The 24,737-nt window shown below is 43.1% G+C and overlaps 1 protein-coding gene across 1 annotated transcript in view; it reads left to right on the top strand.

The window, feature by feature from the left end:
• LOC135528175 (nephrocystin-4-like) overlaps nucleotides 1–24,737 on the top strand; it is a 203,596-nt gene that overhangs the window by 43,145 nt on the left and 135,714 nt on the right. Inside the window, exons 4-6 of the mRNA XM_064957075.1 lie at nucleotides 1,700–1,764; nucleotides 9,448–9,597; nucleotides 16,220–16,356. Of these exons, the coding sequence (XP_064813147.1) occupies nucleotides 1,700–1,764; nucleotides 9,448–9,597; nucleotides 16,220–16,356 (352 nt within the window). The remainder of the gene's footprint in view (nucleotides 1–1,699; nucleotides 1,765–9,447; nucleotides 9,598–16,219; nucleotides 16,357–24,737) is intronic.

The raw sequence follows: 24,737 nt of genomic DNA, 5'->3' as shown, positions 1-24,737 counted from the left end.
AATATATATTTGATATTTTAGATTCTTCAAGGTAGCCACCCTTTACCTTAATGACAGCTTTGCACACTCTTGGCATTCTATCAACCAGCTTCAAGAGGAATGCTCTTCCAACAGTCTTGAAGGAGTTCCCACACATGCTGAGCACTTTTTGGCTGCTTTTTCTTCACTCTGCAGTCCAACTCATCCCAATTTGGCTTTAGGTCAGGTGATTATGATGCAGCACTCAATCTCTCCTTGGTCAAATAGCCCTTACACAGCCTGGAAGTGTGTTTTGGGTCATTGTCCTGTTGAAAAACAAATGATAGTCCCTCTAAGAGCAACTCAGATGGTTTGGCGTATCGCTGCAGAATGCTGTGGGAGCCATGCTGTTTAAGTGTGCCTTTTGAATTCTAAATAAATCACAAACTGTGTCACCAGCAAAGCACACCATCACACCTCCTCCATGCTTAACTTTGGGAACCACACATGCGGAGATCATCCGTTCACCTACTCTGCGTCTCACAATGACACGGAGGTTGGAACCAAAAATATACATTTTGGTCTCATCAGACCAAAGGACAGATTTCCACCAGTCTAATGTTCATTGCTCCTGTTTCTTGGTCCAAGCAAGTTTTCTTCTTATCGGTGACCTTTAGTAGTTGTTTCTTTTCAGGAATTCAACCATGAAGGCCTGTTTTACACAGTCCCCTCTGAACAGTTGATATGTGTCTGTTACTTGAACTCTGTGAAGCATTTATTTGGGGAGCAATCTGAGGTGCAGTTAACTCTAATGAACTTATCCTCTTCAGCAGAGGTAACTCTGGGTCTTCCTTTCCTGTGGCGGTCTTCATAAGAGCCAGTTTCATCGTAGCGCTTGATAGTTTTTGCAACTGCACTTGAAGAAACGTTAAAAAAAATCCGCATTGACTGATCTTTGTCTTAAAGTAATGATGGACTGTCATTTCTCTTTGCTTATTTCAGCTGTTCTTGCCATAATATGGACTTGGTCTTTTACCAAATAGGGCTAGCTTCTGTATACCACCCCTACCTTGTCACAAATGTAATAAGAAAGAAAGAAATTCCACAAATTGACTTTGAACAAGGTACACCAGTTAATTGAAGTGATATTCCAGGTGACTACCTCATGAAACTGGTTGAGAGGATGCCAAGAGTGTGCAAAGCTGCCATCAAGGCAAATGGTGGCTATTTTAAGAATCTCAAATATAAATATATTTTGATTTGTTTAACACTTTATTTGGTTACTACATAATTCCATATGTGTTATTTCATAGTTTTGATGTCTTCACTGTTATTCTACAATGTAGAAAATAGTAAAAAATAAAGTAAAACTCTGGAATGAGTAGGTGTGTCCAAACGTTTGACTGGTACTGTATGTATAATTTTGAAAAAAATCCAGATATGATGTTTGGGCCATACCGCCCAGCCCAAGCGCCAAGTTCAAATGATTTGAACTTTCCAATGCTCCTGCCTCCTGCACATAGCCTAACCTTACAGACAGAGAAGTGCCTTGCACTTTGTGTTTAATGAGACACCCGTCTTAGTCATCTAACATCCACAGAACACAGATAAAGCTGAAAAACGTATAATAGACACACAAGAAGCTATTCTAAGAAAATGTATCAGTGTCTATTGTGATTCACTCTTTGTCCATCTTGTTTTGATTGATTCTCAACGTAATTTTTGTTGTTGTTGTCCCTAGGCTAAGTATGTACCACGGAACACCAAGGACCCTACTCCATCCACTAGTGAGGGACCCTATAGAGCGTAAGTGTCTTTTATATGCTCTCTTACAACAGCACACTGTTCAACAACCACTAAGGGTGTGTCCCAAATGGCACCCTGTTCCCTTTATGGTGCACTACTTTTTATGGGGCCTGGTCCAGATGTGCACTATAAAGGGAATAGGATGCCATTTGACACACACAGGCGATACACTAAGCTAGATCTTACGACTGCCTCAGAAACGCTGCGGTCCGCTTTGCAATTTAATTCAACTAGTTGATGTCAACATTGAGTCTCCGAGGAACCCTTGCAGACACACTCTAATCCAAGTGTAGTGGGCCCCAATTGTGTTGATTATAATTACACTGTGTTTTGTCTGCTGTGTTTAATAAAGATCTCAGCGCCCGAGTGCCAATGACAAAGCTTTCTTAATTGGGAAAGGCGGTGCCACTGTCTGATTACATGTATCATATTTAGTCGGGCCGGGACAATATCACTATCGCGATACTTGTTAGTATCGTGGCAAGTAAACAAAACACAAAGCGGTTTTAACTTGTTTAGGAAAACAGCCCTAATGTTGGAAACAAACCTCGTTATGTTGTCATCCAGAGTCACATTGATTTATTTTCCAAGATATAGCACACAATATTTTACATACAACAGGTTTTTAAAGGACCAAAGAGTTTAGTCTGCTTTGTTTTCATCTTTGCCATGGAAAAAATATTACGATACTGGTATCACAACCCTAACATTTAGTAAGTCTAGTGAGCCACAACCATCTCAGCCAATTGAAATGGAGTGAACACAACTTTAGCGTGTGTTAACCAAATCTTCCATTTGAACCATGTTAGAATAGGCCTACCTTATTCAGCTGTGCAATATATAATTGTGTTAACATTTTATTCCACTGGGTGCAGTATACACTATCAACAAGAAGATGCTGTATCTTCCATATTATAGTCTACACTTAGGCTGTGGCCTGAAATGTGCTCTTTACTCCAAAAACATTCACCAGTCACTGTTGCTATCGAGCTAATTTCAGGCCCTTCAGGAATGTCATTCCTATGAATATGAAAAAAGGCCTTACAGTGATGGAATAATACCAATGTAATGCAAAGAATTGCCAAGTACAATTGACTAATGCCGTGTTTCCCAAACCAGCGGTTGTGATCCCACGTGGAGACATCGGATTTGAAAAGGGGGTCACAAAGGAAACTGTTAAAAAATGTTGTTGTTTTTTATGCTTGGTTCATATAACCTCGGTAGCCACTAAATGTGGTTGTAATAAACAGAGCAATTTCCGTTTTCTTACTACCAAAGTGGTTCTATCTTTTGAACGGTTTAAGCTACAAAATAGTATGACCCCACCACTGAAGGAGAATACTCACAGGAACACGCATGTGTCTGTTTCCCTCTACAATGCCATAAACTGCACAGAACTCATTAGAAAAGAGTGGACAAGAATAGGCACTAAATCAGACTGGGGGGGTGGGGGAATTAATCATTCTTCTACCTATTGCACCCTCTAAAACCACTGTGATTATTATTTGACCCTGCTGGTCATGTATACATGTTTGGACATCTTGAAGAACAAATCTGGCCTTAACGGCCATGTACTCTTATAATCTCCACCCGGCACAGCCAGAAGAGGACTGGCCACTCCTCAGAGCCTGGTTCCTCTCTAGGTTTCTTCCTAGGTTCCATGCCTTTTCTAGGGAGTTTTTCCTAGCCATCGTGCTTCTAAACCTGCATTGCTTGTTGTTTTGGTTTCGAGGCTGGGTTTCTGTATAAGCCCTTTGTGACATCTGATGTAGAGAATGGCTTTATAAATACATTTTATTTGATTATGCAGAAGATCATACAAAATTATTGCGTGATGATCTTCTGAACTTACCAATGCCTTTCTGATGCATTTGTCACTTCAAACCATACTTCCTTCAGATTGAAATGCTGTCAAAAGTACGGTCAGACTGATTTGTAATACTCTTAGCCTCAATGAAAAAATGAAACATTGTATTGATTACATAACCTTTTTTACATGGTGGTTGTCGCATAATTTTTTAAATCTCGAAATGGGGCCGTGGTCCAAAAAAGTTTGGGAACCCCTGTGCTCATGTATGAATAACAACATACAGATGTAGAATCTTAATTTGAGCCAGTTTTCTACAGCAGGAAAGTAATCCTGCAGCAGCAGGAAATGTGAATTATTATGTGGATTATAATGACAATTGTTTTTAGGGATTGCTACATTTTACGGAAAAATCTAGTCTGAAAATTGAAATCTTCAGAAGCTTTTTTTAAACCTTAAATACACTAAGTTTGAAATATCCTGTATTGCAGGAAGGTTCTCCTGCAACAGTGTGATCAAATTAAGATCCTACATCTATAATCCCAAGAAGCAGTGTTTGCTATCTTGTCACATGAATATTGGAAAGGCATCTTTCTCTCAAATGGACTTTTGTGTACATTTAATTATTAAAATAGTGTCTGTTGGGGGGTAGGATGCCTTTTTTGTTTTCACTCAGGCCGTGTCGACGATGCGTGCTTTCATGTTCAGGCATCTCTCTTCCTCACACACACGGCAGGAGGAGGACAGCTGTTTACCTTGCTGCTTTGGATAACAAGACCAAACAAAGGAAACCCTATTAATTTTCACAATGGAGCCTTATTTCTGGAGCCGAAGGCCAGCAATCGTGTCCTGTTCTCTTGAGGAAGAGCTTTATCTGCTATTCATTGGAAGAGAGCATATTTTCTTCTTCACACTTGAAGAAAAGTGTTGTTTACCTCGATGAGGACGTGCTGTGAAATGAAGAGTTCAAAAGAGGCATTGCTTCAACATTAGTTACTGGTGGTATAATATGTGGTATTTTCTTCCCACTGAGACAGGATTTTGAGTACAATGTCCTCCAGTATACCTCTCACTTCTCCTCTAGTGTGTACTCCTCAATCTAGCCTCCACTCCTGTCTAATCATCCCGATAGAGACAGACAGACATACATACAGGAAGACGGGTCTGGAGTGCACAGTCTACACCTGGGTAGAGCGCTGCTACCCGGTCCGAGGCCGACAGCTCCGACACTAGACATCGGGTTACAGACAGTTATTTTCATCAATTACTAGGGTACGGGCAGGGCATCACTAAATTGATCACTAACATTTTGAATCTGAGCCATTTGCTCGTACTCTGCTGAGCAGTAGCCTACAGTGATATCTTACTAAGATCATAACATGGTGTCAGAAGTGCTTCAACCTCATCAAATATAATACCACAACATTGTCAGAGTCGACAGGAGAAAAGATTTCACAGAAAATAATCATTTTCCGGAGTTTAGAGTGACGAAAAGTAGCAAGGTAACACTTATCGTTCGTCATTGAATAGGCCAAGGCGGGGCTGTTGCTATGGATACTCACACAGCAGCAGAGCACATGCAACGCAAGCAGTGCAGGGAGGGGGAGGACAGACCGAGACGAGTAGCTAATGGATACTAATGAAGGAAGTTATTTCAGATTTTCGGGCTGGGTCTTAAATTTGTCAAAAGAAATCGGACCTGGGTAGGGTAGGGCCTGAACGTCACAGGCATGGATAGGGCTCGTGCATTAAAATTCATGCCTGTGCAGGGCTCTTCACATGGGGCCCCTCCAGTCAGCCTGTCAAGTCAGCACTGTGTGTCTGTGTGCATGACCACGTTGCACGTGTGTGTGCCCAGCATGCCAGGTAGAGTGCCTGGGGTAGGGGTTATTCAATGCCAGGAGGAGGGGGGACAGGGACCGTGGCAACTAAGGGAGCCTCTGTGCTGCTCTGCTTGCCAGCCTCCTCAGTCTGTGTTCTCCTGCCGAGCCCCGGCTAGCCGCCACCTAAGCCCCTCTGCCGGTGCCACCTGGGGAAACAAGAGAAGGGGGGTGGGGAAGGAAGATATGGGGTCGCTCTGGGGCCCACTGAAGCTCTTCTCCTTGACGGACCTTGGGGGGTAGAGGGATCATGGAGGAGATGGTGATACTTCTTGGCTTACCTAAGCCCCAATCTGACCGGGAGGGAAGCAGAGTATGAGAAGGAAGGGAGGCAGAGGGGGAGAAAGAGACAGGGGAGAATGGGCTGCTCTGGGGCCCACTCTGGGAATGGGGGGCAACCAGATGGCACAGTGCTCCTTGGTGCAGTGAGACTACATTGTGTTCACATTACCGTATTGAAATCCACTGCTGCCACGGACTGGAAAGTGCCTTGGGTTTTAGCTTGTCATCATGGCGGAAACGCAATCGATGCAGGGTTGAATGTAGGGCTGAAATGTAACATATGTTTTAATGATCACTGTACTGAAAGGATTCGGTTGAGCCATCATTGCTACTCTATCGGAATCTGCTATTTTGTTTCTCCTTTTGAATAGCCTGAATCAATGCAACAGTGTTTGACTTGCCCGTAAAGCCCCTCTTTTCACATGGAGTCCATCTGCTATTCATCTTGATTATTACGCGGTTTCTTCCCGTCACCCTTGGAAATCCACCAGCCCTCTGATGCTGCTGATCTACCTTTCCATTTTTACCTCCGCTTCATCTCCTGCCAAGTTTGCTCGCCTGACACTAAGGTACCAAGATGTCTGCTTGAAGAATTTCTGGAGTTCCTAATCCATGTGCTGCGTCAGAGAGGCAAGCTTGATGCATTATGAATAATATGAAATAAATGATGAAAAAGTTACCGAGATCTCGACACCTGTGCGCCCATCTGTGTTCAGCTAGCTAGATGCTTTGAACGTTTCATTTTTACGCCTCCATATTTTTTTTCTACCACTACAGCAAGAGCCAGTTTTCCATGAAAGCACTGCCGTACGCTGAAATTGCCGCGCAGCAAGTGTAGCTGTGGCTTCAACGACGTCCTCAAACCATGTTTGAGTGTTCTGTTCACTTTTTTTTTATCACATTTGAGTGCACCATTTTGAGTTAAGCAGTTTTCCCCTGATGAAGTGAATTTGCGAGCAGCCGCCTGTCAGAGGAAGTTAAAGGTTGGGGTGAGAGGGTTCGGGGAACAGGGATATACTCCTCCTCTTTTTTCACCGCTTTAACTCTGAAATCCCTATCATTGGCTTTGGAGGTTCTGAGGCCTATAGGAATGGCTTAAGGCTTCCTGCTGCTGATATAGATATTGAATTGTGGACATATATTGGAAATTAATCCTCCAAGGCTCCTACCCTCCTACAACATTGTACCAACCTCCATTTGGAGCTATGGTTGGACCCCTCAGCCCTGTTGCTGGAATTGGAATAGACACAATTATAATATGACTGCACAGTGAGAGCACTTTAAATGAACATCCATCCAGTACAGTTTCATATTGTAAAGATGGAATTGATGGATGTGAAATTAACCCAAAGTAGCGTACCTGCACATTTGCACAACAATGGTGTCACAGGAAACAACTGTAAACCAGGTTTGAGCCCTAATCAAACAAACTACACGACCAAAAGTGCTCATTGAACATTTCATTCCAAAATCATTGGCATTAATATGGAGTTGGTCCCCCCTTTGCTGCTATAACAGCTTCCACTCTTCTGGGAAGGCTTTCCACTAGATGTTGGAACATTGCTGCGGGGACTGGCTTCCATTCAGCCACAAGAGCATTAGTGAGCTGGCTCGCAGTCGGCATTCCAATTCATCCCAAAGGTGTTCAATGGGCTTGAGGTCAGGGCTCTGTGCAGGCCAGTCAAGTTCTTCCACACCAATCTCGACAAACCATTTCAGTATGGACCTCGCTTTGTGCACGGGAGCATTGTCATGGTGGAACAGGAAAGGGCCTTCCCTAAACTTTTGCCACAAAATTAGAAGCACAGAATTGTCTAGAATTTCATTGTATGCTTTAGCATTAAGATTTCCCTTCACTGGAACTAAGGGGCCTAGCCCGAACCATGAAAAACATCCCCGGGCCATTATTCCCCCTCCACCAAACTTTACAGTTGCCACTATGCATTGGGGCAGGTAGTGTTCTCCTGGCATCCACCAAACCCAGATTTGTTTGTCGGACTGACAGATGGTGAAGCATGATTCATCACTCCAGAGAACGCGTTTCCACTGCTCCAGAGTCGGCAAGCTTTACACCACTCTAGCTGACACTTGGCACTGGGCATGGTGATCTTAGGTTTGTGTGCGGCTGATCGGCCATGGAAACCCATTTCATGAAGCTCCTGACGAATAGTTATTGTGCCAACGTTGCTTCCAGAGGCAGTTTGGAACTCGGTAGTGAGTCTTGCATCCAAGGATGGACGATTTTTACGCGCTTAAGCACTCGGCGGTCCCGTTCCGTGAGCTTGTGTGGCCTACCACTTTGTTGCTGAGCCGCTGTTGCTCCTAGACATTTTCCACTTCACAATAACAGCACTTACAGTTGAATGGGACATGTCTAGCAAGGTAGAAATTTGCCGAACTGACTTGTTGAAAAGGTGGCATCCTATGACAGTGCCATGTTGATTGAGCTCTTCAGTAAGGCCATTCTTCTTCCAATGTTTGTCTATGGAGATTACATGGCTGTGTGCATGATTTTATACACCTGTCAGCCATGGGTGTGTACTGAAATAGCCGACTCCACTAATTTGAAGGGGTGTCCACATACTTTTGGTGATGTAGTGTACCACTCAGGGGAGATGTATGATGCCATGGAGGTGTAACACACTGTCACTCCCACCTGCCCCCCCCCCCCCCCCATGTTTACATTGATTATTGACGTGAATATAAACCAACCCATCATCAGTTAACCCTATCAACCTTTCCAAATGTCCTATTGGGAGGCGCTTCCAAAATACATCATCACTGTCAACCTGATAAAGAGGCGGTCACTGGGAGTGAATAGAGCTTCGATTAATGATCATCACTGTCTCCTTTGAAGATGTAATTATCAGAGCTGTCAGAGTGAGCGATCACCACGCATTCCAAGGCAGAGATCTTGGGATGTACTGCTGAACACACAGAACCCATGAAATTCACTGTGCAGCCTTTCTCAGGTTGTTGCTCAACACCGTCGACTGTGTGTTGATGAAAAGCATCATGGGGCCGGGTTTTTCATTGGATGACTGTTTGAAGGATCGACGTGTCATCCCATCCCTCACATCACAGAGCCATTTCCTAAGCAGCCGCCCGCGCTCCTCTTTCATATCCTCTCCGGGGACGAGGGAATGCTTTTCCACGCTGTCATTTCGCAAATCACATGCCCAGGTTTGCCTGCAAACAGCCCCCCAACGTAATGGAGCATGGACCTGGGTCTCGGCAGCCAAATAGAATATTTAGAAATGGAACAGCAGCCTATTTAACACCGGCAGGACAAGTGACAGTTGTTTGTGAGGAGCGCGTGACAGGCATTACTCCATGTCCCCTATAAAGCTGATTGGAATCATATATTCATTTACAGAGTGGCGGAACAACAGAGTGGTGTGGGCGGCAGGGTAGCCTAGTGGTTAGAGCGTTGGACTAGCAACCGGAAGGTTGCGAGTTCAAACCCCCGAGCTGACAAGGTACAAATCTGTTGTTCTGCCCCTGAACAGGCAGTTAACCCACTGTTCCCAGGCCATCATTGAAAATAAAAATTTGTTCTTAACTGACTTGCCTGGTTAAATAAAGGTAAAAAAAAACAAAAAAACATTAAGTCCTCTGGTGACATTGCCAGTAATATGAAAGTTCTTGCGATAAAAGGAATATTGATTAAAACAATGTGCTGTGTGTTATGTTGTGTTTTTTCCGTCTGTGTAGAGAACAAGCTGTTGAGGCCCATCGATGGTGCTCATTTGGTGTGCAGCTTGAAGCCTCACCCTGCTCTAGCCCCTGCCATGCACCTCTTCCCCCAGAACATGCTGGTGTCTGGAGATGAGAACATCCCTGGGGTTACGCCCTCCCCTACAGGTAAGACTACAGTGGAAACCGCAGGCAAGTGCTTCCCTCATACAGTTAACATTGTTCTTATTTGCAGTAGGCGGCCCATTGTCAGGCTATGTCACGTCTCAATATATGTGATGTTGTAACTTGGCGGGCCAATATATTTTGAGGATTTCCGCACACCAACTAACAAAACATCAAACCGGAAAACAAAAATAAAAACTGATTAACAAAAATAAAACTACCGCCAGTTCCTTTGTTAATCCAGTAATGCATTTGCTTACCTTCGTTCAAACTCATTTTAAAGGCTTTTGTAATGTAATCGTCTGCTGAATTTATATAAATATTTGACTGAAAAACACCTCAGTCAAGCCATTTGAAAGAATCCCATAGTGCAATCTGGAGGTAATCCTTCAACCACTTAGCACCGTCTCCAAATTGAAAAAACTAATCAGAGGCGCTGGGAATGTAAACCTTTAATAGACAATCAGCTGCTCTCATTTGGGCTTTAATCGAAAGTCACACTCAAAATGGAATGATTTGAAATGCATTCTCCATTCGGGCCACTATGTTCGACAGCGGGAGGATTTCGCGACAGCGTTCCAATTTCATATTTTGTGACGTAGGTAGTTGTCTTCACAGGATTTCTCAAGGAGGCTCTCTCTCAAAACATACTTTTTTTAAATCATCCTCCAAAGTTGAAATGTTGCGTAAAACCAAGTTTATACAAGGATGTGCAGTAATGCCGTTTGACAGTGTGGGGTTTATTATAAGATGAGTCCGTGGAAGGTTTTCGGTAGCTTAATCCTCTATTTCCTGCTCTGGGTCTATAAGCATACCGACCTACAGTAAGCTGCCACTGTCTGGATGTTGGACCTGCATTTAGTTCATTCACATTCGCTGCCGCTTTGTACTGCTGACGAGTATAATCACCCGAGATTTGGTGTCTGAGGTGTTTGAAAGAGGTGATTGCTGTAGTACACGGCGGCAAGCAGCTTCACTGGCAATCACAGCTTATCCATTGTCCCTCATACTTTTTTTTTTAATAACTAGTGTTTTACACCCAATATGGATCCACATTCCAGACAAAATCCGAGTTGTGAGATCTTAGGCACTGATACTCAGGCCAATCTCATAAATAGTTCAGGACCGACACTGTTGGCTTAGTTCAATCGATGGGCAAGTGATTCAGCTGTAGCTGTGGTGTGTATTCAGCTATCCGTGGCAAAGTAAACTCTTTAGAAACGCATTAAAGAATGAAGCTGTGGGTCCACACTACAGTCGTGGTCAAAAGTTGAGAATGACACCAATATTAATTTTCACAGTCTGCTGCCTCAGTTTGTATGATGGCAATTTGCATATACTCCAGAATGTTTTGAAGAGTGATCAGATGAATTGCAATTAATTGCAAGTCCCTATTTGCCATGCAAATGAACTGAATCCTCCAAAAACATTACCACTGCATTTCAGCACTGCCACAAAAGGACCAGCTGATATCATGTCAGTGATTCTCTCGTTAACATTGGTGTGAGTGTTAACGAGGACAAGGCCGGAGATAACTCTGTCATGCTGATTGAGTTTGAATAACAGACTGGAAGCTTCAAAAGGAGGGTGGTGCTTGGAATCATTGTTCTTCCTCTGCCAACCATGGTTACCTGCAAGGAAACACGTGCCGTCATCATTGCTTTGCACAAAAAGGTCTTCACAAGCAAGGATATTGCTGCCAATAAGATTGCACCTAAATCAACCATTTATCGGATCATCAAGAACTTCAAGGAGAGCGGTTCAATTGTTGTGAAGAAGACTTCAGGGCGCCCAAGAAAGTCCAGCAAGCACCAGGAGCATCTCTTAAAATTGATTCAGCTGCGGATCGGGGCACCACCAGTACAGAGCTTGCTCAGGAATGGCAGCAGGCAGGTGTGAGTGCACAGTGAGGCGAAGACTTGGAGGATGGCCTTGTGTCAAGAAGGATGTAGGGTTACCCCCGAGCTGTCAAGGTACAAATCTGTCGTTCTGCCACTGAACAGGCAGTTAACCCACTGTTCCTAGGCCGTCATTGAAAATAAGAATTTGTTCTCAACTGACTTGCCTAGTTCAATAAAGGTAAAATGTAAAAAAAAAAAAAAAATGAATGAAATATTCTTATTAAATACTGTCCTGGACAGTCTGTGGTGCAACGTGGCGTTGGTGGATGGAGCGAGACATGATGTCCCAGATGTGCTCAATTGGATTCAGGTCTGGGGAACGGGCGGGCCAGTCCATAGCATCAATGCCTTCCTCTTGCAGGAACTGCTGACACACTCCAGCCACATGAGGACTAGCATTGTCTTGCATTAGGAGGAACCCAGGGCTAACCACACCAGCATATGGTCTCACAAGGGGACTGAGGATCTCATCTCGGTACCTAATGGCAGTCAGGCTACCTCTGGCGAGCACATGGAGGGCTGTGCGGCCCCCCAAAGAAATGCCACCCCACACCATGACTGACGCACCGCCAAACCGGTCATGCTGGAGGAAGTTGCAGGCAGCAGAACGTTCTCCACGGCGTCTCCAGACTGTCACGTCTGTCACATGTGCTCAGTGTGAACCTGCTTTCATCTGTGAAGAGCACAGGGCGCCAGTGGCGAATTTGCCAATCTTTGTGTTCTCTGGCAAATGCCAAACATCCTGCACGGTGTTGGGCTGTAAGCACAACCCCCACCTGTGGACGTCGGGCCCTCATACCACCCTCATGGAGTCTGTTTCCTACCGTTTGAGCAGACACATGCACATTTGTGGCCTGCTGGAGGTCATTTTGCAGGGCTCTGGCAGTGCTCCTCCTGCTCCTCCTTGCACAAAGGCGGAGGTAGCGGTCCTGCTGCTGGGTTGTTGCCCTCCTACGGCCTCCTCCACGTCTCCTGATGTACTGGCCTGTCTCCTGGTAGCGCCTCCATGCTCTGGACACTACGCTGACAGACACAGCAAACCTTCTTGCCACATCTCGCATTGATGTGCCATCCTGGATGAGCTGCACTACCTGAGCCACTTGTGTGGGTTTTAGACTCCGTCTCATCACTCCTACTTGAGTGAAAGCACTGCCAGCTTTCAAAAGTGACCAGAACATCAGCCAGGAAGCATAGGAACTGATAAGTGGTCTGTGGTCACCACCTGCAGAACCACTCCTTTTTTGGGGGTGTCTTGCTAAATGCCTATAATTTCCACCTGTTGTCTTTTCCATTTGCACAACAGCATGTGAAATTTATTGTCAATCAATGTTGCTTCCTAAGTGGACAGCTTGATTTCACAGAAGTGTGATTGACTTGGAGTTACATTGTGTTGTTTAAGTGTTCCCTTTATTTTTTTGAGCACTGTATTTAAGTTTGAAGTGGGAAATCCAAAGTGGGGTATTCATGGATATCTGTGTCAATGACATGTGTTTCCTTATGAGACAATGTTTGGTTTCGGGGCTGGATTTTATTTAAATGTTACCACTCACCGGCATGGCATTGTTTATTATTCAGAAACCGCTGCAGAGTTCTTCCTCTCCGCAACTGAGCTGAGACAAACAGCCCTGGGTCGAATTGGCCGCCTGAGCCATGGAGCAAATTAAAATAAAGGGTGCAAACTAATATCACCCCAAGATATGTGGGTTTGATGCTGCACTACTTTGATTGGTGCCGCTTGAAACCACAAGTGCCCATCCTATAATGAAAGGGCACCAGCAAATAAATTCAAGGAACTTGTTTATCTATTTTGTTTATCTGTTGTTCCATTTGTATTGGTGTTTCGTGTCTGATGCTCTCGGTGTTGTTACATGTCATTTGCTGTGTGCATCATGAGCAAAGTCATTGCAGCCTATCATTTCACTTCCCCTGTGAGAACCATGAGCGGATTTGACATTGCTGTACTGCAGCCACAGCCTAACTACCAAAGGTTGCACCGTGTCCATTACATGTAAAACAACACATGTCTCTAAACCTTCTAATAGTTATCCATTAGGGTTGTGCATCACTCCTTTCATGAATGATTCAATACGCATCTCGATATATGGGTTCCGATACAGGAACGGTATGTTTTAGTTTGAAACAATTCGGTGCAATTCAGTTTAACGGAACGAATTGATGTGATATGATTCGATTCGCAAATGTTTTGCATGAAAACATTTGTCATTTTAAATGAATATATGCTGCGGATGGGCTAAGCTGGATCTGTCTGAAATTACTTCTCTAAACTGAGTGGCCATGTTTGTGCAGGTGTGTGGACCTGAGCTGAACCAAAATGGCAGACATAGCATCTACCACCCACTATCATGGGTGGGGGCAATTTTTATCCGAAATCACCATCACCCACTGATTTAACTTGTCATTTTTGCAGATAAATGTTTTTAGCTAGTACTATGTCCATTTTTGTCTTTAGAAAGTAGTATGACATTTAGACAATGTAATGCAGTTTTGGATTTGTAATGTAGTGTAAAAAGTCTATGGTTTAGACCATTTGGAATTTCACGGAACGCTTCTCCTGCTCCGACTAATGAATGTGACCACGCACTCCTCGCAAGAAATATTTCTGTCCTTTATGAAATTACACAGTTCATGTAAAAATGACCAAAAACACTGACAGTTTAAAGCAAAACTATTTATTATGGTGAACCTGAGCAATCTAAATAAAATCGGAATGATTTGAAAACCCCAATCAGCAGTTGGATGTGAGTTGCGTCCACTCCGGTATGCTACACAACTACCGTAAAACACAATTTTCTACAGCGCATTTGGTAACAATGACCAAGAAATTCCATTTGTTGTCACCCAACTAATAAAGCCTAGGATTTGACATTACAAAAGCAATTTTAAAAGCATCAGAATGTTGGAAGTGTTTAGCAGGCCTACCTCGTTGGCGCAAGCAGCTGTCTCCCGCAGTGTGCGCACTGTTATCTAACAGTCATAGGTGGTTACATACACGTTGGAAAGGCTACTGAACAGAAGTAGAGGACGCATCAATTCAGTCACAACAGATAAGTGGTATTTTCAGAATAGAACAATATGAGTAAAACATCATTAGTGAAACCGTGATTCATAGAATTGGCTTTCTGACCAACGCATGCTTATTTGGATCTGTTTGGATTCCAATGGACCGATGCACTCATGTCTTTTTGAACCTGGGACCGATGCGTATCCGTGAATTGTTACATCCCTATTATCCATATTACCTGAGCTTAATCTTCATTATTTCTATGTCGGATTTGAGGCCGCAATTTATGGAAAATGCCAAAACTTTGGAAATCACAATAGATGGCGAAGTGAAATATACTGTTTTCCATCTGGCAAAGTTTTCCCCAAATGCTTATGATAAATCCAGAACCAGCCATAGCCTAGCTAGCAGGATTATCTTTTGGAAACAGTGGAGTTAACAAAAATGGCAACAAACAATAATATTATCTAACCCCTCTGTACTGGTACAGATCTATTACTCTCCTCTCAGGATCCCGCCCCCTTGACCCATATTCCTCTACTTTCTTAACTGCCTCCTACTGTCAGACTCATCTTTATCCTGACCCTTGGTGCAAGCCTCGAGTTCCAGGAACTTCAACACACCGACCTCCGATACTTTGACCTCATTCACTTCCATTTCTCCTCCTGTCTTCATCTCACTCACCTTTCTACCGTTCTTCTTTAACAAACCATCTCCCTTTTTCCCACCTTTTTTCACTGACTCAAGCTCACCCTATTTCTCCCTCTCTCTCTTAGATCTCCTCTGCTTCTTTTTCTCTCCATTCCTCCTCTATATTCCAAGTATAACTCTCCTTTTTGATAATTCTACACCTTCTCCTGACATACACCTTGTTCTTGCTTTGTCAAGGGACGCCATTCAACCAGCTGTCACAATCTCTGTGCAATCAGCCCTGACCCCTCGGGATGTTGCGCTCAACAGTGCATCCCCTAAGTGGGGACTTCGGTCAAAGATATCTAACTCCTTCCCAATCCCAATTTGTGAACAGGTATAAGTAGCCTGCATCATTTTTCGGAGGTGAAACCTAAACGAGCATCGCTGCTCTAGAACAGTTGAAATAGGGGCTGCATTGCCTTTTTAAATGGTGTGTGTGTGTGTGTATTGAAGTAATATTTATTATATAGGCTATATTATATACAGTATATACCTCATGTGACCTATAATAAGACTATGTATTAATATGACAAAGTCTATTAAAAATGTTTATCGGACTCCATAAAGAGACAATGAATCTGAGTGCCTTTTATAAAATCAGAGCTGTTTGGATTCCAACTCGGGAGTTGTTGGCCAATAGTATTACTGTAAAAGTGAACTTCCAATCAGATATCAGACCTACAGGATGTAAAGACAACAGGAACTTCACAGAGGTGTGACAGAATGAGGGATGTGGAGAGCATCACAGAGAAGGCTGAATTCCTGAGAAGACAAAACCTTTTCATATAGTGTAAAGAGTCACTTTAGGGGCTGGGCTGCCCTACAGTGGTGCCTGAGACAGCATTTTCCACCACCATTAACAAAACACAAAATGATGGAAGAATGGTGTCGCATCCCTCCAATAGAGTTCCAGACGCTTGTAGAATCTATGCCAAGGCCCAATGCCCTATTTAGACACTTTATGTTGGTGTTTCCTTTATTTTGGCAGTAACCTGTACTTTGCCTCTAGGAGATTCCCTGTTGAAGCCCCACATGGTGAAGAGCCTCACCTGCTTCCTGGATAGGCTGTCCATCTCTCTGCATCCCTCCCTGGAGAAGTTTGAGAGCCAGCTGCTGCAGCATGTCAGCACGGACTGCCACAACATGGTAGGAACCATGTTACATGATCCGAGTGGAAATGATGCTACTCACATTGGGGCACCGTTTGTTGTGATTGTTTACAATAATTATTTGTTTTTCTGACGTACAGTGGTGTCCATAATTGTTGGCAACATTGATAGAGATGAGGGAAAAAGACTGTGTATAAAATAAATAATGCAAATAGTGAGCTATTCTGTATGTTCCAAAAAATGGTGAAGTTATTTTATTTTGCTCAGAGAGATTTTATTTAACAAGTAATAAAAAGAAATGCTAAAAAGATGGGGGTCAAAATTATTGGCCCCCTTGTTTTCAATACTCTAGCACCCTCCCCTTACGAGGATAATGACACTGGGCCTTTTCAACTTTGTTTTATGAGATTTGGGAGGGATCTTAGACCATTCCTCCAAACAGAATATTTTCAGATCCTAGCTACTGATTCTACTAACCTGCTCTTGGCAGTACTGTATTCCTTCTTGATTCTGAGATTTCTATGTAACGCGTCTGCAGCCACGTGTAGAAGTAGATGACAACGCATCACACAGTGCGACCAAAACAAAGATCTACACACATGCAAGAGGCATTTCTCACTCAATACAAAACATGGATTGCCAATTACCTTCAATTTTTGCCCTTGAAAATTTGTCACAAACACAGTCCTTTTATAGCTACCAAAAGCAAATCAGGGCTTGTCTATTCTCTTCGTCTAAGGAGACGTAACCATGTTTGACAGATGCGGCCATGCGCTCGCTATTCTGTGCGCAGTGCAGTTGTGTCGGTCTTATTTATATATCTGCTCTATCTTAAGTGACGTGCGGCAGAAAATGGATAAATTGATATCATGATGCTGTCAGTCCCCTTTATCTCTGTCCCAGTGTTCAGCACGGCCTCTTCCCCCGCTGTTGAACCCACCTGATGGAGCAGTATTGAGCCACGTGCAGTTTTGATAAGGCACGTCTCACCGTTATGTTTTATCAAGGGCTTCACTGTAGTATCTTGGCCATTAGAGGCTGTGCTAGTGTGTGTCAGGCTTTGGAGTACACCCTCTGAACAACTTTGGATTGTTCAGAACGTTGGCCTTTTGGTGCTGTATTATTTGCATTTATTTGCAAATTGGCAATTATTGGCATAAACCTTCTAAAGATATGTGTTTGATAGGTGGTCATTCAATCTGTCATCCTCCTTCACACAACTCTGACACAGGCAGACATTGTCATTGGTGCGCACACTGTAATAACAGTTTAGTGGAATGTCTGTCCTTTATGGATTACAAAAGCTAGTGCATTGATATGTTCATCTTTAGTGAGCACAACCTGGCTGTAACCTTCTAACTAGAGACAATTACACGGAGCAATTAAAGCGACATTTTACCTGAAGCTTTTCCACTTCATAAAGAAAGTGTTTCGTCAGTATACTTTGAACCTGTGAACTTGAATACAGTGAGGGAGATTAAAAATCAAAGCTAGCAGGCCTATATTTTGCTCTGCTATTCATATACTCATACATTGATCAGTTCTGACATTGCTCTCAGGTTTTTGTTATAAGTGCTTTGCGCTAGTCAATGCACCAATCTACACTGTACAGAACAACCCATAACAAAAGACCCACTGGTACATGGATTTCTCATTAGTGTCTCATACGAAGCAAACTAACTATTATTGTCGCATGAGGGACGTTAACAAGGATGTCATTGGACAGGTGAGCGTGCATATATCCAGATTGATTGGACAATTGGGATTTGGGTGGCTCCGGGGTAGCCTTTTTTAACATGATTATCTACAGTACCATGTCTTCTTGAAAAATAATCTGGTGTCTACCAAGCTACACATGCTGGGCCTAGCTCACTTTGAAATGAAACTATGAGAAACACATCTCCGGTAGAGTAGAAGATGCAGAACGGCTCAAATGAAAGGCTGTTGGACACAAATACTTCCTTTTGCCTTTTGTGAGTTAGGAAGACCGGTGTGATGAAATTAATCCCTTTTATTAAAAACGAATTACCTCCCTCAGCATTGACACCTTTTTGTTCCTTTGTGGGTCTTCATAACTGGGTAATGTGGATTTTGTTAAAACAGTCAGATTGACTTTAGTTTGTGTTCTATTGTGAAACTTCAGTGTGGCTGACGCCTCTCTCCGCACCTCGTATTGAGGAAGGTGATAATGCATGCAGCATCGAGGGTGACGGCAGACTTTAATTAGCGATTGTGCACGTACATACCTGTGTGCGTATGTATGTACGTACGGGTGTGTGACCTTTTTGAGAAGTGCAACTCCTTGTGCTAGATTGTCATCATCCAGCTATCTGGGAGGTGATGCTGACACCGTACCTGCTGCATCAGCCTCAAGTGCTCAGTGAAAGGCAGACTAAAGCACAAATGGAGAATGGTGGATGTGAAGTAAGAGAAGAGTATTTGTTTTCTCTTTCCAAAATGTCTCCCTTTACAGTTCTTAAATATATTGTATTGAGAACAAAACAACATTGAAAATGCACATCATTTTCACTTGGCATACAGTATAAAGGCCTTGTGGATCTGTTTTTTAGGTCTTCTGTAGCTACTGTAGATGTCATGGCTTTGTTGTAGTGCAATTAGAATGCCAACACTTGCCTAACTGCTATCTCGACGGGCTATTTTGTCTATACATTCGGCAGCTTGAGCCATCCAGAATCCATAGAACTCGGTGGCTCTTACAACCCTCTGTGATAAGGTAGGGCAGAGAGTCGATCAAAGTGCTCTCTTTATTTGGTCCTCCTGCACATAGGCCCCAGGCTTGGGGACACTTAAACTGTATTTGTCTAATCTACCCCTAGATGCTTTCACAGCCAGCGGAGCTCCTAGACCTGGAACAATAAATCAGGCCAGGCCCATTGTCTCAGTCAGGACCCATGATGTTTGTATCCAATGTCTTGGCGAGCGATCAAAGGACCGAAATGGGAGCAGGAGAAAAAAGAAGCAAGAGGACAAACACCGTGCCGCAGGCAAAACTGCATGCCCCTAGGCAAATCTCATCAATTGCGAGAAGCAAAGCAAAAACTCAATAAAGTTTTTCATTTCCAGAATAAAAGGAAACACGTTCAAAGTAGGACTGCCCCTGCTGTTTGTGTGCCAAAGAAAAAGCCCAAAAGGAAAATGTCACTCAGAAACGTTTTCTTTTTTTGCCCTGGGAGAATGCTTGGATGGGTTAGGGTACGGTACACCTCTACATATGCCAACTGACTCCTGCTATCCTTAATCATTACAACTTCCAAAGCAGATTATAGAACGAGCAGTGTGATTGAATACAGTAGGCCTGCCTGTATTGGATACAGTAGGCCTGCCTGTATTGGACGTTTATAAAGCCTATCTCCCCTCGCTATCTCTCTCTAGAAGAATAACTCAAATATTACTCCCCCCAAATATTCAATAAGAAGAATACCTTATTGTCCATTAACTTACAGAGAACAGAAACTTATCTTCATGCTCACAACCCAAACACCTGAGACACACACACACACCGTAGCGGTTTGAAGTAATTGGTCAGCCACAGTGCAGCACACCCAGAGCAATTGTAGCAAGTGTCTTGCTCAAGGGCAGTGAATAATACCCGCAAAACTCTTCGTTTGCCAGCTCACTCCGCACCTAATTTTTTCGGTCTGAACTGGGATTTAAACCGACGATCCCTCCCTTTGCTGGCCCACATCTCTAATGGCTAGGCTACCTGCCACCCCATACAAAGTCTCTGAACCTACTGTTTATTATTTCATTATTATAGCTCTTCCTTCCTCTGGGATCTATGATGATGATGATTGAAACCTTTATTGCACCGAAGAGTATTTGTTTTACACAACATGAGCAATGGAGAAAAAAAAGACATGCAAAGGGAAGACCTGAGTGTTCTAGGAAACATCTGAACCTTATAATAACCTTCTAATAATGAGCTGAGGTTAGCAGTAGAGGTGTCCAGATTCAGCATTCTGTATCAACAACTATAATGCAAAATACTCAAATCTATAATGGCATCTGAACCTATGTGGGACAGTCTGGGACCCGGCTCTTTTTAATCATCTTCAAGCGTGTGTTGTCTCACTTTAGCAGTCAAAACAAATGAGCATCAGGGAAGCGGCGTGAGTGGGCGCCATTGACCGAACCCTCCTGGCCAGGAGTGTGATCAATAGGCATTACCACCTTCTAAAAGATTTCCTTATGTTAATATGTTCTCTTGCCAGTGATTTTAGTGTCTAGTCAAGTGGAGTCGTCAGGGAACACTCAATGCTGTCCATTTCAAGTGACCTTTAACCCTATGTGCTCTGGTCAGAAAATAGTGCACTAAATCAGGGGGATAGGGTACCTCCTGAAACACCAACCACCCTAACTAAAGCAGGATTCTCTGGTGAAAAGGGCAGCAACAAAAAAGTGGGATAATTTTATAAGCTGGCCATATTGGTCGACTCAATATTTTCTGATAGTGAATCGTGGGCTGCGTTTTCACCAGGAGGGCAATGCGATTCATCAGCAGAAGCGATATGCCAGTTAAAATGTGTTAAGGAGCAGAGGAGTGGGAGGATGACAACAGCATGCTAATGATGGTTCAACTGTGTTTCCTGGGAAGGATGACTCACCTCGGTGTGAGGAAGCTAACGTCCACAGCTTGGGCATCTCCCTCCACTGCTACACGTACACACACACACATATGGTAGCATGTTTTGCGCTCACATACAAACATGCTAGCATACGTGCGCACAAGCTAGCATGCGCAACACAAACATGCTAACATGCTCGCACACACACACTAGCTCAAACACCCAGGATAGCATGCTCACAGACACATAGCATGCTAGCATGTGTTTGTATATGCACACGCACGCACAGAGAAACACCAAACGACTCCTCTAATGGGCTTGTCTTGTCGGCACTGACCGAGTTCTCATATCTTTAAGATTAGTATAAAAATAAAACATTTTGAAAATAATTAGCCTTTGAGTCCCTATTTAGCTGATTTTACAATTCAGATTAATTTAGTTGTTTCAGAGAGGGTCCCCCATGTTTCAGATGAATGCTCTGAGACTTAACCCCTTATTGAGATTGCACTAATATGGATTTTATTCAGGGTTGACTCAGCCCTTTCAGCCCAACTTGTTATGTCACATGCCTTCATAGTGTTATAACACTATACATTGCAGCTTGCTGAACTTGAATATTAATCACAGTTTGTAAGTAATCACAGTTTGTATATGCTGAATTTTACACTTGACATCAAATGAATCTCTGTGCCAAAACATAAAGACATGATTTAGGGGTGACATAAGCCTGTATGAATGGTTACGACTGGTATTATGTCATGTTATTAAATCCTCTGTACTCCAGACGCTGGACCTACTTTATAGTCTCATTCTGTCTGACTGACTAAAACCCCCGACTCAACCAATCAAATAACTTGCACACTTACTTCATCTGCAGCATCAGAACACAAATAACCTTCAAAAACCAATTTATTCTCCTTAAGGATCCCATTTAATTTCTTCAAAATGAACAGCACAAGACACTGCACACTGCCTGCTCTCTCCCTTGTTTAAATGACCTTACTTTCTAGTCAGTTCCATGTTATTCAACTGACAGTTCTTTCTGTAAAAGTACATTTTGCTTACCAAATATTTCAATTTTTGCCAAGCCAGTACATTGTACAAATTGAATCAACAAGATTCTGCACTGGCGATAAGTAACAGAGATAACGCCTTGGTCTCATTTTTAAATGCCGGGTTGAAACGGGCTAGTAATATTCGAGTTGTATGTTCAAATCCTGGATTTGTTTTTAATTGTAATCGAAATGTAAATATTGAAACCCTGAGAAAGAAAGTGGTAATATGCCTCAAGCCTCATCCCAAGTTGGGTCTGAGGTGTTACCTTTATGTGCACCACTACAGCACTCAGCATTAATGTATAGCTTGCACTTTCTTTCCTTTTTTGTCCTGTGAAGAGATAAGATATCTTATTCTAATATAATTGTCTTTGACTTGTAGGAGGGGGTTTATTTCTCTCACTGATTTCTAAGGAGAATTAAGAACCTATGTATTTTGCAGAGAAAAAGCATTTATTTTTGTGGCCCCCAAGGCCATGTCTATTAAGGCATAATTTTCTTACTCAGCCATTGAAAAAGCTGGAATGTAGAAGAGTTCATTTTCTCCTCGTCTGAACTGAACAGAATGTTCTGGTTTCTCTGAACAACTCCCACACTGGGCTACTGCACGAATTGGAAGCTAAAACAACAACAGCAACCCTACTCTCTAGCAACCAACTACTTTGTTTACACTGTTAACAAAGCATGGCAATAAATTGCCTCCTAATATGCACAGATGAGACTCTTTTTATAAACAAACTGTAATTCTGGTAGTTTAAATAACTAAGACGTTTGCGCTGTCACTGCGGGTTGATCCACTGTGCTCACGTGTCTACGACTAGTCTACCACGCTGTACGCACGCACGGTAGCATGATGAGACCGGGTCAGCAGTAATATTTTCAAGATATTAGACTTTCATGAAGCAAAGTGTCACGGGTTACATCATAATGATGATCAACATTTTTTTTTTTTTACAGATGAGACATAAAAGCTGTCTAGTGGGGAGAGAGCGAGAGGAGCTGCGGGGTGTCCTGAGCTCTGGCTCGCCTGTGCCCCACACTATGCGGTCATCACTCGGACGACTCCCCTCTTCTGTGACAGAGGAAATGGAGTATAATTTAACTTAGGGACCATTTAATTGTTCCCTGTAAGCTTCTTAGCTTTTGACATTTTAGGATCGGAAAACAAATCTGTGATGGCAGCAGCCAGAGGATAGACAGAGTTGGAGGGAGGAAGGGATATCGGAGAAAGAAAGCGTGTCAGATGGAGTGCGAGAGGTGGATAGACAGATATGAGAGAAGGGTGCGTGTGGAAGGGGCGACAAGAAAGGGGATGGGTTTTAACAGATGTTGCCTGTTAGAAGCTTCAGACAGCACTCTCTCTCCTTCAATCACTTCATTACAGTCCTGTCCTAGATAAAAACAGTGCCATCTCCTGTCATCTCCTCACACTGGAGATGTTGAATGAGTGAGCGAACAGATAGATTCCAGAGAAAGCATAATTATAATTGTAATCTAAATGTAGCTGAAAGCAATCATTTGTGGGGTTCTTGTAACACTTATACTGCTAGCCGCCACTCTGTTGTCAGAAGGAACTTAGAGGCAATGATTTTTTTAAATCATCACAGTGTTGAGTTGCCTCCAGCAAAGATCGAATAAGAATTGTAATTAGAATGACGGCTGTTTAGTTTGTCTCTCTGCATTATTTTCTTGTCATGGTTGTCATACTCAAACTGTATGCTCTGTTTGTGATGAGGACTGTTGGTAATTGTATTTGACTGAAAAAGGTTATGGATATTTAGAGGATGGAGCCTGTTGTTTTAACAAAGGCCATGGCTGTGAATGCAGAGTTTTCACCCCCCCCTCTGGAATCCTCTTTCTCCGCGGGTTGTTTTAGGCACACACTTTTTTCTACGTCGCTGCTGTTCACACTCCACCTCTCTTCACGTTTCTCTCTTTATTTGCCCTCTTCTGAACCATGATGATGTAGCCTGTGGACACGTTCGGCATTGCAACCGACTTTAAAGGCGAGTCGAGGCTGACTGATCTACAAATCACCTTGCATCAAAAATAACGAATATTTGTTGATCAGTCAGTCAGCCACACTTTACCCATGATGCATCACAGTGTTGATGCTTTTGAACCCAGCCTATGTCTGCCTCATTTTTCTGCACAGCTAAACATTTAAGGCCATTATGAAGGCTAAAACCTTCTCTATCTGTTGTAATGGGTATTGCAGTTGCACAAGCAGGATGCAGTCCCTACACATTGCACTGGAGCAAAAACAATCTGCATTTTGTCTGATGATGTTGACAGATTTTTGTATTTGCTGCCATATCGTAGCCACTAGCCAGAGACGCTAATGAATAACACTACTGCTTTGACTGCCTGTCTGCCTTCTGCATAGCCAATGTTTGCAAAGACAAAATACATTTTCAATCGCTAATTAGACAGCGTGTCTGTGTCTTGCTCGTGTTTGATATGCTGCCTAGATGGCTGCATGTAATTCACGACTTGAGTTTTGCATTGGGGGTGGAAAAAAAATTAATCATGTTTTGTATACAACATGTAAATAGCTGCATGTAGCCTAACTCCTCTCCTGAGAATAAGAACATGAAATCGCACTTATGCCTAATAGCCTACTGAGGCATGGAATGCCATAGTTAGAACATGGACTTTGTGTACAACATGAAGTTTGTAGGCTGCACCAGACAAAGGCGTTCATCGCCTTTCAAGGACGGGGAAGCAGCAGCGGAGCACAGAGCAGCAGCTACATAGGCAGTGGAGGTGGGCACCAG

Source organism: Oncorhynchus masou, chromosome 33, assembly GCF_036934945.1.
Source record: "Oncorhynchus masou masou isolate Uvic2021 chromosome 33, UVic_Omas_1.1, whole genome shotgun sequence".
NCBI classification, from domain to species: Eukaryota; Metazoa; Chordata; class Actinopteri; order Salmoniformes; family Salmonidae; genus Oncorhynchus; species Oncorhynchus masou.
This window is presented reverse-complemented; position numbering and strand designations above follow the sequence as displayed.